The sequence below is a fragment of the Episyrphus balteatus genome, chromosome 1 (genome assembly GCF_945859705.1).
Source record: "Episyrphus balteatus chromosome 1, idEpiBalt1.1, whole genome shotgun sequence".
Taxonomy (NCBI): Eukaryota; Metazoa; Arthropoda; class Insecta; order Diptera; family Syrphidae; genus Episyrphus; species Episyrphus balteatus.
The window spans coordinates 28,631,504-28,649,116 of NC_079134.1; the positions used below are offsets into that span (position 1 = coordinate 28,631,504).

Here is a 17,613-nt window from a genome sequence, read left to right on the forward strand (position 1 = left end):
AAGTGGAAATGTATTTTTGTTCACTTCACTAGAAATATGTACTAGCTATGCTTAAACAAAAATCATCAATTCGTTTACGAAGTAAAATGCACGACTCGGGTCACACGTACCTATATACTTGCTCTTATGGTAAAAGTAACTCGAAAATCATAAATCGTTAGAGCTGTTTTTTTAAAACTAATTTTTTATATATAAAAATTTTCGAAAAAGTTTTCAAAAAAAAAGTTGGTATGCCATTTTGAAGAAAATATTATTCACACATAAAAACAAAGTTTAAATAAAATTCACCAACCCGTCTTCAAAAAATTAATTTTTCAAAAAAAAAAATTTGAAATATTTTTTAAAAATCCAAAAATGCATTTTTGAAAATTTTATAAGATTTTTACATAACGTTTATTTTAATTTTGGTTAAAATCTGCTTTGTCGTTTACGAGAAATTTATAAATCAAAAAAACCGTTCTATTACAGGTACCGTTAATAACGGGAAAAAAAATATTTTTCTTATTTCATTTCTTATACAATTTAAAAAAAAAGCCAAAAATTGATTTTCAAAAAATGTTCAAATATATAATACAACGGTTACTCAAACACTTTTGTAGACAAAATTTAACGAATTTGGTTGTCACTTGAGAGAGGGCCAGAAGTCAAGAAAACGGTTCTGTGAAAGGTACCTTTCATTTCGAAAGTAGGACTTTATTTCGCTTGATACTCAGATATTTTTTTAATAAAAATCATTTTTTGGTGCCATGAAATAAGACCAACTTTTAAAAAAACTAGTCTAGTTGCACATTTAATAAGAGAAATAAAGCCAATTTTTATTATTTGGCCTTATTTCACATTGTCAAAGTAAAACAAGATCAAATTGGTGTTATTGTGATTTTTTTTTCATCTTCTGTGAGTAATAATTCCTCATATTGTAGAGAAGTGAGGCCACGTGGGACTTTTTTTTCAAAATAAATTAGCTTAGTTTCACTTGTCTTTTTTTCCCGGAAACTATTCTGCATACTAATCGTCATGTGCAAGGTACTGCATTAGTACATTGCATACTGCAAAACATTGTTTCTAATTATTTTAAAGTTGGACATTCCTCGAAATTAATTTTAAATTCTTTATTACATTAAAACTAACTTCGCAGTACGAAAATTTACGTCGAATAGAGTACTGCTTACATTGGGGCATTAACTTTGTCCGCACAACAAATTCTGGTTCTATTCATTTCCATTGAATTTTAAAGTACCTACTAGAACTAGGTAACTCGAGTTGCAGATGAATATTCCATGTACCTTAGACCACCTTAGGCTTAACCAACTGGAAAATAATAGAATTTTTTTCATTGCAGATTCTAGTCTAGTAATCACTCTCCCGTGCATATTTTAACAAAAAATTCTCGTCCACTTGAACCGCAGCAGTACCTAAATTCTAAGTTCTCTAAAATACTGCACCATATAGTAATTTTACATATTATATTTTTTTTGGTCAACCATGTTCACCAAAAGTTAAATCTACTTCCTGCACGGATAATCCGGCACTGCGTATAAAATGTTATACATATTTTGTTTGTTATTTGTTTTTGTTAATAAACTCTTTTTGCCACACATTTTTGCCATTCAAGGATTCAAGCAAATACACCACCACAACAACTACCACCGCAACCAAACTAAGAACCATCCCAGTCAAATATTTATTTACCAAAGGCACTTTCCCCAGGACACACACAAAGTAAATATCCCGAAAGGGAATGCTGTTAGAATTATCACCTTGTCAGTACTTTGCCTCCCGGATACGGAAACTTCATTAGACTTTAATTCTCAAGATTCAGCCAAGCATATTTAACCAACGTAAAAAAAAAATAAAAATAAAAAAAAACCGCACCCAAGCAAACGGGTTAGCCTCAGATGTGTGTTTGTCGTCGTGAATAAAAACGCGGTCAAACCAAACTAACGCAGCACAGAAACCAGCGACATTGCATGAGATTAGATATAGTAGCAACGAAGAGCTAGAAAAAGAATTAAGGACGACACAGAGCAGCATCCTTCTTGACAATGAAATATGCTTTCTAATTAACTTTCCTACTACACACACAAACATACACGTGTGTAAACTTTTGCAAGTTAACACAATTGATGGAGCAGGAAAACAATAAGTTTTTTTTTAGGATGAGAATAGGGAAGACTTGGTCTCTTATTTCCCTCTTGGTCTACTATGGTTAGATGTTTTCATTAGAATCTTTGAGGGACTTATACCAACCACCATATATGGAAATATCTTCTATGATGATACAGGGACTTTAGGAATTATTTACACACTACACAGAGCTTAGATTGGATCTGTGGGAGAGAGGATTTTAATACATAAAAATGTGTTAGATCGAAGAATGAAATCCTTAAGGGTGAGTGTGAAACTTTTACACGCCTTTAACTTTTTTTTTTGGTCGTAAATTGTTCTGACATGAAGAAACAAGACAAATGGGAATATAAAAGATATACCCGTGGGGGCAATATTGATGTTCTTAATGGTATCGAGTATTGCGTTCGATTCATATACATCACAATAATGGCGTCATCTTAAATGTCTGAATAGAATTTTCTGTATGAGAAAGGTTAGAAAGAACATACAATAATAGACGATTTTCCGAATTTGAAGTATTGGATTTAAGATTTTTCGACAATACTTTTTTCCATTACCGAAAAGATGACAAGCAAGCGATAAAATAAAATTAAAAAAAAAAAGTACGCATACACCACAGTGACCCAGTATGATAAACATTTATATAATTACCTGCATTTTGAAGAATTGAAATATTAAATGAAAGCAGATATATCAACGAGTATGTCTTCATATTCAATTAATATACAAATTCTAAATCGTTGTATAATAGTACAGATACGTGTAACAAAAATTAAAGAGTGGATAATTGGAAGGAACTCTTGTTTTCCAAACTATTGTATAGGATTACTTTTACGTGGAAATTTCTATAACAAAAAAAACTCTTGTAAGGCGGGAAGAAAAACATTTTTTCTAAGTTAGAAAAAAAGTACTAAAAATTGACTTTATATACCCAGTATATTGGTGGAAGATTTTCTGTCTTTTAAATGCAAGAGCCCGAAAATCTATACAAACAATTGAAGTAAGTCGTGAATTCATGCAAATTTGTGTTTTGTGTTCGTTTTCTTAACTCTTCTATGCGCTAAATTGTGACAGATAAAAAAGGTATACACAGTTGGAAACTAAAATGCGATTTTTTAGCTGAAGCTGTGCATAACTCGGCTTAAATTCATAAATAAATTTTGTCTCACCTACAGATTTTGGAAAGAATTTTGTATGGGAGCTCAAAGTTTGCTCAATTTTAAATAAGGTCCAGGGCTGCCGAAATTGCTACTAAGAGAGTATTTGTACTCCCCATGTGTACACTGTACACCGTACTCCCATACTCCCCACACTTCAATTTTACTCCCCTCAAAAATATTTCAATTTTTGTATCTAAATTCTATATTTCCATTAGGTACCTATGTGGCCTAAATTACTATTACTGTACTATTACTATATACACTGTACAACGCACATAAATGTACGAAGTACAGACACTTAACAGCACCGGAAACTGAGGCCATTTGGCTGAGACAACACAAGACAATGACACAAGAGAGAGACAGATGGACACAAAGAAAGAACATATAACATAGAACTACGAGCCACAGAGGAGGAGACATAGTTGAAAATTGTCTCATATTATCGCACAGGTGGCTTCAGTTAAGCTGGCGATTTAGATAAAACTTCTGAGCCGACTGTTGGGTTCGAACTCACGAAGTGGTCTAAATTATTATGCACGTTTTCATTAAAAATGCTATAAATACATGCATTTCTTTTATACTGACCTATGCCATTGTCGATGTGGTTGGTATCTGGGTAACAGTATCTGTCAAACTTTAAATTTCAAATGTATAAACTTGTAGCAAGCTAAATGAAGACGCTATAAAATATAATGTAAAATAAGTTTTTACTTTTTTTTTTTCATATTATGTAAATTCCAAAATAAATGAAAACCTACAAAAGAACTTTTTAAAAATTTTTTTAAAAAAATATCATAACTTTTATCTTTTTTAAAGTATTTTGTTTTTCACATTAATGAATTTATTATTTATTTCAACTTTTGAATTATTTATATTTTATAGTATTGTTTTTTTTTTTTTATTTTTAACATACACTCCTTTTCATCAGAATAGGTACACAACTTTTCAAATGTTCAGTATTCCTTTTTTCCTTACAGTGTAGGAAAAATAATAATTTTTTGGTGTCAAGTCATTGTTTAAGATGTTAGCAGAATCAGCAAAAAAAATAATTCAAAACGTGTGGTTATATTTCTTGTTTCTCTATGGCAAAGCATTTCATATCGAAAAACTGAGTTATTTTTTTGTTTCATCAGAATAGGTACACATAGAGAATGATGTCAAAGTGGTCCATGAAATGAATTTGAATCAAGTTCTTCTTAAAAATGAATTTTAATTATTTTATTTTTTGTATAGTGGCGTTTTTATTCATAAAAAAATAACGAAACTGTCCAGGAATTGCATTGTTAAATCTCTCTATGCAATCTATCTGAATCGCTTCCCTAAATTGTTAAATGGTGGGTTAGGAAATAATTTTGTCTTAAAATCGACTCTCACAAATTTCATCAGTACGGGCTAGCCATTTCCAAACATTTTCAACAAGGTTCAGGGTTGTTTTCTATGGTAGATACTCAAGTACTTTCTAAATTTGTACTTCCTCCCAATATTTTACAGAGCATTTTTTGTGGTAGGAGGCGTGGTCCTGTTAAAAAATTCAGAATACTCGTTCACAAATACTAGAGAATTAAGGAAAAGTTTCTTGAATATGCATTTACAAATAATTGTGACCATTCTTCACGTTTAAAATTCATTATTTGTATTATCGTAGAAGATTACTTTCTTCCATGCCTTAACACTTCTTTTTTAACAATGAAGTTGGTCTCAAAATGGTTTCTCCTTTCGCAGAATGTTAAACTGATAGTTTAACTCACCAAGGACATCAAAATTTAATGTTCGTTGATCCAAAAATAACAGAAATACCACTCAACTTTTCATGTGGTAAAAAAAACTTTAAACGTATACAATTCTGTTCTTGGTGTAGTAATGGTGTCTTTTCAAAATTCAGCCATTTTAGAAGATTGGGACTAATGACCATTCTATTTACTGTCCTAAAATTACAAATAACAACTGTTTTTCACTTTTATTCTTGTCGTTAATCCACCAAAACTGGTAGCACATGTAAAAATTTACTCGTCTGAGAGTGTTTTTTTGCATTTTTTTTACAACCATTCATTTTTTTTACCCCCAGAATGTTTTTATCTGAAGTCTGGATAGAGCATATTCACAATTCGTAATTTTTTTTACCCATACCAGTATTGGTGGATCCTTCTTTGTTTGTTTTATTTCTTAAGGTGTTTTCGCCAAAATTTAGCGATTTTAACCCACCCATGCTTTTCAAAATGGTAGTATGATTATTAAATTACACTTATTAAAGTCCAGTTATTTGTTTTAATGGTAAATTTGCCCGAAATTCACAAAAACATTATAGATAACAAGGGTGTACCTATTCTGATGAAGAAAGAAATAAGTTAATTTTTCCTCAAAAAATACTTTACCAGAAAAACAATGGGAAAGTTATGGTTCATTTTGAAATAATTTTAGCCGTTGCTTTACCTAACATCTTAAACTACCAAAAAACAATAAAACCTTATTGGGTCACGCACCACTATTGGCGACAAACGATTATTGAAAATTTGAAAAGTTGTGTACCTATTCTGATGAAAAGGAGTGTATACACTAGTGTGGTCAACGTTATAAGGCAAAAAAATAAACCATATAATTCATTAGTTCCCCACGCATTATTTTGCTTCAGACATCAATACCAACACATGCTGAAAGTTTTAGCCCTCAAATGTAAAAGGAAGAGGGCGCTCATCAGTTTTGGAATATTAGACTTTGTTACCCTTACCTTACCCTTAATATCTGATTATATTGTATTAGGACTTGGCTTGAGGTTGGAATTTGGCTTAAACATGAAAAGCACGCATGTTAACTACAACCATGTAAATGATTTTCATGTTTCTTTGGTTTTGAGTCACTAGCTCGTATTTCATTGATTAATTCTGTTTTGTTAACTTTAAGCAAAAAATACACAGACGAATTTAAATGAACAAAAATTATTATCTGTGAAAATATCACTTAAGACTTAACTATTGGTTTTTTATGAAAAACTTTACCACATCATAACTTAATCCACTTGATAAATCAAAACAAGAGTTGATTACTAGGCATGAGGATGAGGACCCAGCTATAACAGCATGTGAGCAAAAACTTTGAGCTTGCTGAGCGCCTACTTACACTTCACCTAAAAAGCTGAAATTTCACGTGTGTAATACAAAACACATATGCAACCAATTTTTGAGTGGGAACAACGGAAATGTACAAACCAAAAAATTGGACCACCCTAATATACACCCTAATTCCGATTAACAACTAACAATTGATAGTTGATAAAAATTAAATTTTTATATCTTATTAAATTCTTCCTTATATATATCTTATTACGTAATAAATACAAATAAATACAAACGAGAATGGTTATTAATTAAAATTTAATTGAAAAATTATATTAAAAGCATTTAAATTTTCCCATTAATGAAAATTATTCCTATTTCCGTGAACCACTTAGAGGATCATAATGTTGAGTTTTTACTAATTTCTTAAAAATTAAATTAAATGTGTTTAGGTCCATTTTCTTCACTCGGAGTTGAACTTAACTTGAGAATTTTTAATATAAAAATTCTCAAGTTTTGTTCAACTCCGAGTGAAGAAAATGAACCTTAAAGTTTTCAAAAATTACACGGAGAAAAAAGGTGAATGGAATATTAAATGGATTTCTACATGGTTTTTTTTTTATAAGAAAACTTCCGTCTTCAAAAAAAAGTGACGAATCTTCTGAATTTCTTGAATGTATTATTTTAATAAAATTCGTTTAGTTTAATAAGAAAATCATACCGCAAAACAGGATAATTATGTAAATCGCATTAAATAGATGTGGGATCCTATGAAAATAAAATGTTCAAAACTTAAAAATTACTCGTCTAGGAACATTTACCTGGAAATCGTTTTCTTTTCAGATTTCTGAAGGAAAAATTGTATTGGAGATAATTCTATAAAAATTAACCTGATCATTAAGGATCGGAATTGTTGATATTATGAGAACATCTTGTTAATTTGTTTGTTTTGAGAAATTTATAAAAATGAGACTCACAATTTTTAAATATTTTTATGTAGATAATAAAAAATCAAACTTTTTACTTAAATTAACACTTTTATATTACATAATAGTATTAATAGTAAATATAGTAAAAAAAAGATAAGTGTCAAAATCTTGTAGTTGTTTCAAATTTTAACATGAAGTTTGCGTTCGAAAAATAAACTATGTATATGGTAATTGGTTGATTAGAAAAGATTTTATTTTATTGCAGAAACATTCATAAATTAACTTTTAACACGTACGATGCAAAGGAATACTCTTCATCTAAATGTCTACATTTTGGTATTTCTTAAATCAAAATCAATCATATCCTGAAAAGTGTATTTGTTCTTCTAAAAAATGCATAAAGTGGCAAGACGACATTATCATCTACTTATTTCAGTTAACTGCAATTAAAAAATCACATGATGTGCATTTTTAAACATTCAATTCATGCTACTAACTAAGAATCCTTAAACTGACAAGAAAAACACTAAACGACATTTTTGTTGTTCACTTTAAACTCAACAGTAATTATAACTACTTATAACTTTTTGAAGTTTAATTTTCCACTTTTGTTTCTGATTTATTCATAATTTCATATAATGTACTATACACAAGACAGCAATACGTAACTTCATGTGTTTGTTTTCTTTCTCCAACTTACAACATTAATAATAATTTGTTTTTGACAGCTCGTTCGACGAAAAAAAGTTTGGAAAAAAAAAATAATTCAAAAAATTTAAAGGGGAAACTTTTTTCATTTATGTGTATTTTGTTTTTCATAAGTAGCAATTTTCATTGAGTACCTTACCTACTTTTGCATAAGAACAATAAAGCAATTATAAGCTAATTTTTTTGTTAAGAACCCAAAAATCTGCTTAGGTTAGGCAACTAACTTTTCTCTTCGCACAAAAAAAGAAAAAAAATGTAAAAAGAAGAATTTTATGCTCATTAACTTGAAAGACTTGTGATATTTGAAGATTTTAAAACTTTTGAACCTGTTAAAAGTTTTATTTTTTTTGGGTTATACATTTTTTGTTTTTGCTAACGTTCAAGGATCCTTCATTGTGGGAATTATAAATTCAGTCAATTATAATAATGAGGATGATAAATCCTTCACAAAATAGTAAATGAAATAATATTAATTGGATTTGAAAAAAAAAAATATTGAGTGCAGATTCATTTTTTTCCTAGCAAATTCTAAAGTACTCAAAAGGATATAAAAATCAACTGACAATTTTATCTCTCAAAACTTTTTCCAAATCGACAAATATTGAACTCCACAGTTAAGAACTTTATTCGAAGCACTTAAATATTTGCATCCGAAAAGTTAGTTCCATCAACGTAGAATGAGTCAATTTCTGTTTTCGGGATAAGGATTTTTTAGGGTGACCATATTTTTTGAATTTTTTGTTTTTATTTGAAATTAAACAAAATTGCTTGGAGTTTGAAAATACATACATACATTGAAAATAAATTAAATTTAAATATTGAATCTAAAAATACAATTCAAGGTACCTATTAGTTAGGTTTGAAGCAAGAAGAATATTTAAAAAAATATATATATATAAAAATATTTATAAAAAAAAATACATACATACATACATAAAATATATATAAAAAAAAATAGTGATTTTTTTTGAATTTAAAAATAATTATTTGTATTTTTTTAATTAAAAGTAAAAAGTCACTCAAGCAAAAAATAGTGAAATCTAAAACTCTCTGAAATATTTTTTAAGTAAATAAGAAATTCTTTTACAAAAAAAAAAAAGTACACTCATGGTCACCCTAGATTTATGAAATAAAACCTAACGACTTATAAGTTTCGTGTAATAATATTTGCCAAGTGTGTTATTTCTCCCAAAACATTTCTAAAAGTGCCTTAGCTCATATACATACCTTCAATTCACTCACACACACACACAGAAGGCATATATAAAAATATAGATAACTTTGCTACGTTTTATGACACAAAATTTTGCCTCAACGAGTCAATACTATTAATAAAAGATTTCATTGCTATCTTACTTTCATAAAGCCATACTCTATCTACTCACCAGGAATATGTAAACAGAAATCTCATCAAAAAGGTATATTATTCTAGTTTCCTGCTGTTTTCTATACCCTCTCAACACCCCTCAACACCCCTAAAAACCCACACCTGTCATATTGAAGTTAACGACTATTATAGTGACATGTGGCTGATTATTGTCATAAAATGGAATTTTTTGTTAGCGTGTTTGGAATTTAGTGTTGTTGTATCTTGTATAGTGACTATGTTTCAATCGACACAAAAAGGTCCTTTTTTTTGGGTGAAAACATAAGGTAATTCATGACACCTTCATATAAATGATGAGTTTTACACAACTCGGATTGGATTGTTTGAAAAGAAAAAAAAAAGGGTATTTTATGATGTAAATTTGGGTTCAAGTTTATTGTATTGATTTGTAATTATTAAAGTTTTTTTGTTTGGAGTAATGAAGCCATTGAATTATTATTGACTTATGGAATGAGTAAAGGGCCAGGATAATGTGAAATAAGTATAGAATCATAAAATATTAACGAGAGTACTTACTCTGGAGAATAAAATTTACTACTTTCGTCGATTGAGTTATCTGAAAGTTCTTGTATAAAATTTTGTTATCAAAATACAATCAACATAGTCCAGTAATTTTAGGTTTTATCTGCGGAAAAATTCCTACTGGGCTCGATTTTGGTATAGACCTTCGTTGCGGCGTTGTTATGAAGATGTGAAAAATCGACATTGATATCGCGTCCGCGTTAGAAGTTATTGAGGTCAAAAGGTCACGAAAATCAGTTTTTCACATATATCTCGTGACCTGTTGCTCGGAGGTTAATAGGGGTCTATGGAAAATCTGTTCGTCAGAAAATTATCTACAAATATTGCCTTATGCATTTTTCTGTAAATCCAACCGATTTCGGGCTATATTATAACGTAGTCATTCAAACTACATAAATTTGTTCAAAGTTTCGATATGACTCTTAGAAGTAGTCTAAGATTGATTTGGGGTGTTTTGACCCTCAAATGTTTTTACCCTGAGACCAAAACGTCTCAGGGTAGGTAATTTTAACCTGAGGGCCAAAATTAATTGCAAAGATTTTATTAAATAGTTAGTTAGTAGCTAAGTAACTTAGTTAGTTAGTTAGTTAGTAAGTTAGTTAGTAAGTTAGTTTGAATATCGATTACAAGTGAAACTTATAAAAACGTATTAATAAAAAGCAAAAGAGATTACACATGTATTTTTCAGTATTTAAATACTGAATTATTCACTCTTAAATAAAACAAACCTATTATTACGTATCATGTATTATGCCTACGCTTGAAACAGCTCTATTTCGAAAACGGTTGGATTTACAGAAAAATGCTTAAGGCTATATTTGTAGATAATTTTATGACGAACAGATTTTCCATAGACCCCTATTAACCTCCGAGCAACAGGTCACGAGATATATGTGAAAAACTGATTTTCGTGACCTTTTGACCTCTATAACTTCTAACGCGGACGCGATATATATGTCGATTTTTCACATCTTCATAACAACGCCGTAACGAAGGTCTATACCAAAATCGAGCCAAGTAGGAATTTTTCCGAAGATTGGGGTAAAAAATGCCTAAAATTACTGGGCTAAACAAGGAAGTAGTTAAAATAGTCTTAAAAAGTTTTTGAAAATTAATAATAATGTATTATTAGGCAAACCACTGATTTGTTCAGTAAAGCTAATCTATATTTTGTCTCTTGAGAGACGATGTGCAGTTATTATCGATACTATACATTGCAATTTGTTACCCGTATAAACTTAGCATGACAACTTTTGAAAAGTTAATTTTTTTTTTTGGCTCAGTAATTGCCGCATAATTGCCGTGTTTATGCCGTGAAGTCAAAAAAATTGCCGCGCGCTTAGTTTGGTCAGAATCGGTAAACCAAGTTTGTCATGCTAACTTTATATAAAGTTAGCATGACAAATTTTAATTTTTGATCAATTTAAATTTTTTTTTCGCTAATTATTTAAAGTTTAATTGCCGTAATTATGCCGTGAAATCGAAAATAATATATCTCTTTTGGTTTTCTCAAAAAAAAATAAAATGTATTTTTTGTTAACCCTATTCCATATAAAGTTAAGATGACACACCCTGTATTTCTTAAATCCTTGGTCAATTTTTAATTTTTTTTGCCAATTAATTGCCGCATTGGGTTAATATAAAAACTGCAAACTCAAAAAAATTGCGGCGCTTTTGGTTTTTTCAAAAAAAATTAAAAACTGTTTTTGGCCTCATATCGTATAAAGTTAGCATGACAAACCATCTATTTCTTAAATCCTTGGTCAATTTGAAAATTTTTTTGGCCAATTAATTGCCGCATTGGGTTAATATAAAAACTGCAAACTCAAAAAAATTGCGGCGCTTTTGGTTTTTTCAAAAAAAAATTAAAAACTGTTTTTGGCCTCATATCGTATAAAGTTAGCATGACAAACCATCTATTACTTAAATCCTTGGTCAATTTGAAAATTTTTTTGGCCAATTAATTGCCGCATTGGGTTAATATAAAAACTGCAAACTCAAAAAAATTGCCGCGCTTTTGGTTTTTTCAAAAAAAATTAAAAACTGTTTTTGGCCTCATATCGTATAAAGTTAGCATGACAAACCATCTATTTCTTAAATCCTTGGTCAATTTGAAAATTTTTTTGGCCAATTAATTGCCGCATTGGGTTAATATAAAAACTGCAAACTCAAAAAAATTGCGGCGCTTTTGGTTTTTTCAAAAAAAATTAAAAACTGTTTTTGGCCTCATATCGTATTTTTTTTGAAAAAACCAAAAGCGCGGCAATTTTTTTGAGTTTGCAGTTTTTATAAAAAAATTTAAAAATTGACCAAGGATTTAAGAAATAGGTGGTTTGTCATGCTAACTTTATACGATATGAGGCCAAAAACAGTTTTTAATTTTTTTTTGAAAAAACCAAAAGCGCGGCAATTTTTTTGAGTTTGCAGTTTTTATATTAACGTAATGCGGCAATTAATTTGCCAAAAAAATTTTCAAATTGACCAAGGATTTAAGAAATAGATGGTTTGTCATGCTAACTTTATACGATATGAGGCCAAAAACAGTTTTTAATTTTTTTTGAAAAAACCAAAAGCGCGGCAATTTTTTTGAGTTTGCAGTTTTTATATTAACCCAATGCGGCAATTAATTGGCAAAAAAAATTAAAAATTGACCAAGGATTTAAGAAATACAGGGTGTGTCATCTTAACTTTATATGGAATAGGGTTAACAAAAAATACATTTTATTTTTTTTTGAGAAAACCAAAAGAGATATATTATTTTCGATTACACGGCATAATTACGGCAATTAAACTTTAAATAATTAGCGAAAAAAAAATTTAAATTGATCAAAAATTAAAATTTGTCATGCTAACTTTATATAAAGTTAGCATGACAAACTTGGTTTACCGATTCTGACCAAACTAAGCGCGCGGCAATTTTTTTGACTTCACGGCATAAACACGGCAATTATGCGGCAATTACTGAGCCAAAAAAAAATTAACTTTTCAAAAGTTGTCATGCTAAGTTTATACGGGTCAATTTGTTGGTTCCTATAAGATTATTAAGTATTCGTGAGAAGAAATTGCACTTGAAATAAAATCAAACATAATATAGAATCAAAAGAGAATTCGTTTTATAAAAAGCACAAACAAACACCAACAGTATCCAAAAACTATTTTTAAAACTATTTTTGTGAAAAAAAAATGTGTAGCAAAAATATTGGTGTTAAATAAGAGCTGTTTTTTTTAACCTATATTTATATAGGTTTCTAGATTGGTTAAGAAAACTTAATTTTTTTTGAATGGAGTTTTAAATTTTGTGTGTTTTATTTTTTGGTTATGGGTATTGATAACCTTTAGTAATACTTAATTTTGATGGTCGAAATTATTCAAGAAAAATCGGTGTGAATATTTTGGTTTGCATAAAAATAAGGAATATTTTGATTCAAAGTAGGTATTTTAAAAATATTTTTGGTGAAGGGTTTTTTTTAGCGTTAAAGATTGCCGTACAAAAAAACTATATCTATAAAAAGAGATATTATAGCGATTAGTTCAGAGAACTAGACTATTTCAACGTAAGAAGTTCTGGAACTCTTTTCTATTAGTCTACGGTACACCGACGACGTACCTAGTCTTAAGGAACTTTGAAATTCTTAAACACAATTTCTTAGAAGATAAACCTACAAGATTTAAATCTTTTAACATGAAATTTAGGATTAGTAAAACAAATTTTCGGAAAAATAATTCTCGTTAGTTGACTTTACTTAAAAAAAAAAAATTAAAAAAATATTATCAACTCCGTACAAAATTAGATTGACCTTACTTTATAAGTGAAAAATTTACTTTTCAGCTTTTCTGTACCACTCAAGAATATACAAATAAATTAATGTTCACTTCCAATAACTAAAACTACACATACATTTGTCCCTCAAAATTCGTAAACTTATGAGCTTAAATTAGAAAACTTAGAAACACGTAGTTTCCCATAAATCTTTTTATGTAGGTAACAATGGGTTACTGTGATGTATACGTACCATTTTTTTTTTTTTTTCTGAGAAAAAAGTCAAGCATTTTTATCTTTGACAAATTTCACCGAACCAATCGATTTTTATGATGATTTTCTGATTATTTAAATGAGTTTATAACTGTTTTTTCTATGTTTGGTATTTTAGGGGCACAAATCAGTAAACAAGATTTCAATGCTTTATTTTCTTACATAAATTGAAAATTAAAAAAATGAATGTTCTGTGTTTTTACTGGTAACCTTTCTTGTGGCAATCAATTTTGTGTACTGCGTAGATAATTTTTAAAAATTTATCCGATTTTCTTTAAATATCACTAGAAAAAAAAATATATAATTTCTAATAATGTTATCTTAATTCTCAAGGGCTTGTATGTATATGAAACATTTTTGGTTTATTTCTTAACTAGATATGAAATAGTAACGCATTTTGACAATTTCGAACCCAAACTATGAATATCAATATTAAATTTTTTTTTAGTATTATCGTGTCAAAAACATTTCAACTAGAAATTTATTTTCCAAAATAATAAATAGCAAAACTAAATTTTTATTTTTATGTAACATCTAAGTAACATGTACTGTCTATGACCACAAAAACAAAAATCCGGACAACTGAGAAAATAATTTTTTGTAAAATAATAATGTTACTTCTTTTAAGCTAAAAAACAAAACACTTTCCGGATTTACATTTTTTATATCTTTTTTTCAAAATTATGACCCTATAAAAAAAAAATTTTAGCAAAAAAAAAATGTGAATTTCAGCCCCTTGTTCTTAAAACAAGATTTTATTTTTGAAGCATTATAGTCCGGTCAATTTAGACATCCGAGGTTACATTAATTCCCAGCAAGCTGAAAATTGGTAAAATTGTTGGAAACACCATCATAAATTAAATCTAAAAAGTCCTCATCGATCCGAGGTGTGGAAAAAAATTTACGGGGGTCAAAGGTCACAAAAACTGGTTTTTCACGATTTTCAGCAAAACGGTAAGTCTTATCAAAAAAATTTCAATGCAAGAATTGTAGACCAGATTATTATATATAAAAAGTGTCATGACACTTTTTTTCCTAAGACCCACCGTTTCTTAGGTATAACGATTCAAAAAATTGAAGTTGAGTCGAAATCGTCATAATCAGGCCTATTCTGAAAAAAATCTCCCAACTGAAAAGTTCCTAAAATTTCATTATTTTTTAGCTTGGATTTCGTTCTTCAATGGTTAAGAATATGGGGAAAGCAAAAAAAAATGGAAATTTTCACCATTTTTCCGATAGGGGCCCTTCTCCCGAAACCATTTCCTTGAGAATTTTTGTTTAGAATAGGTCTGAATATATACAGGTTGTACGATAGAGAATGGACAGCCCTAAAACGGTTGATAGCTACACTTATGACTGTTCTAAAAACAGATAGAAAAAAGTTCTATCGCAACCAGTTCATAAAATATTGGCTTTTTTTCGTTCAGTGTATTTTAAATTTTATCATCTTATGTTTTCGTTCACTACAACCACGAATGAATGAATTTTATTTATTTCTTTTTTCTATCATTTTCTACAATAATTGTATGAGTACATAAACGCTTTAAAAACTGCAGTGCTATTGCACATTTTCGTAAAAAAAATTTTGAAATCTATTTTTTGATGCAAAATGTAAAAAAAGTATTTTATGAAAAATTTTAAACACCTGTGGTATAAAATAAATCCATAGAAACCTAGGTGGCCAACTTTCTTAAAAATATTCCCCTTAAACGAGAATGTTTTTAAGAAAGTTGGCCACCTACGGATTTTTCTATGGATTTATTTTATACCACAGGTGTTTAAAATTTTTCATATAATACTTTTTTTACATTTTGCATCAAAAAATAGATTTCAAAATTTTTTTTAAGAAACGGTGGGTCTTAGGAAAAAAAGTGTCATGACACTTTTTATATATAATAATCTGGTCTACAATTCTTGCATTGAAATTTTTTTGATAAGACTTACCGTTTTGCTGAAGATCGTGAAAAACCAGTTTTTGTGACCTTTGACCCCCGTAAATTTTTTTCCACACCTCGGATCGATGAGGACTTTTTAGATTTAATTTATGATGGTGTTTCCAACAATCCTACCAATTTTCAGCTTGCTGGGAATTAATGTAACCTCACCCCCTTATTTTAGTCTAATTTGACCGGACTATTACAATATTTATATTTTAGCCAAAACCGAAAAACAAATTTGAATTAAAATAATTTTTTTTTGTAATTTTTGAAAAAAAGTTAATTGCAAAAGAGCAATTTGGTCACTTTTATTTAAATGACATTCAAAAAATTTAAATTCGTAAAAAGAATTTAATTTATTTTACATAAGTTATCATATAAATATTTTTTTAACATCCAAATGTTAAACATATATTTTAAAGTAATGATTAAAATAAATATTTCATTGATTTAGTAAAAAAATTATAAAAATTTAATTTAAAAAAGAATGTCCAAAAATGTATGGGTCGAAAACCCAGCCAACATTTTTGAGACTAATGGTCGATTTTCCGAAATAAATTGTCTGGAAATTCTTGAGAATCTGAAAAATTCTTAAGAATCTAATGTTACTATTTTTCCTGAATCATGCCATGAACTTTTCTGAACTTCAAAACAAAAATGAAAAAAGTGTCGACTGTTTCGTCTTGTAACAAAAAGATTGTTGCAAACTCAAATCTCAAAAACAAACTGTCCAACATAATTCTTTAGTTAAATTCAAATACTTTCTAAGGTTCTTTAAATTCTTGAATGATCTATCTCTTAAAAAGCAAAAGAAAATCAGGGTTTTTTTTTTATTTTTTTGGAACACATCTCAGCTTTGTAATGCTCTTAACAGAATTTACATACATCCAATAACATTCGATGACATACGTTACAGAAATTTAACTGAACTGCTCTAGAGATTTACCCCTTTATAAAATTTTTGTAATTTTCCGGGTTCTGCAGATTGCTCTTATATTAAACATTTTTAATGAACAAAAATCTCTCAAACGAAGAAAATATTTATACTTGCATATATTTTTATACACACATTCTGTGGTTAATGTTTACTCGTAATTTGTTTAAAAAATTCTCGTCCCTGGATGATTTTATTTTAAAACCTATATAACTTTTACCCAAAGTAATAAATCAAACCGCAGAGGCGTACAACATTTCCCATCTATAAGGCGTCATCATCATTATCATTTGCATCGTAATTTTTTTTTTTGCTTCTTGTGCTGTTCCTTTTTTAATGATCACATCGCACAACCTTCTTTCCTTCCTTCCTTCCCATTTCACACAATTGCTTTTAATTGCCAAAAGGAAATTGTTTCGCATTTGTTTTCCTCTTTGAATGTCCTATATCCGAGTATATCCTGAGAGCATAAAATTATTATTATTTTCTTAGGTCAAAGAGGATTTGATAAAAAAAATAAAATGAAAAAAAAACACAATTAAATTGCATTTTTTAGATATTTTTTTATAGGATTTTCTGTATTTTTTTTTTTTTTTTTGTCATTGCAGTGCCGTTGCTGATGGCATCTTAACAGACAATCCACATCTCGTCCTGCTATTCTATCTGTCACAGTTATTTTTACGGGAATTAGTTAAGAGCTACCGTCTTATACAAGTCGTACCAATGGATATGTCTGGATATTATGGTAAGTTTAGCAATCAGATATTTTATTTTTTTATGTATTTTACAGTAATGTTAAATAAAAGTAGGCTACTTTTAATAG

At 28.9% G+C, this 17,613-nt stretch overlaps 1 protein-coding gene across 1 annotated transcript in view; it reads left to right on the top strand.

Moving 5' to 3' along the window:
* Positions 1–17,613, top strand: part of LOC129910555 (uncharacterized) — a 61,763-nt gene that overhangs the window by 26,840 nt on the left and 17,310 nt on the right. Inside the window, exon 3 of the mRNA XM_055988018.1 lies at positions 17,399–17,535. Coding sequence (XP_055843993.1) covers positions 17,399–17,535 — 137 coding nt within the window. The remainder of the gene's footprint in view (positions 1–17,398; positions 17,536–17,613) is intronic.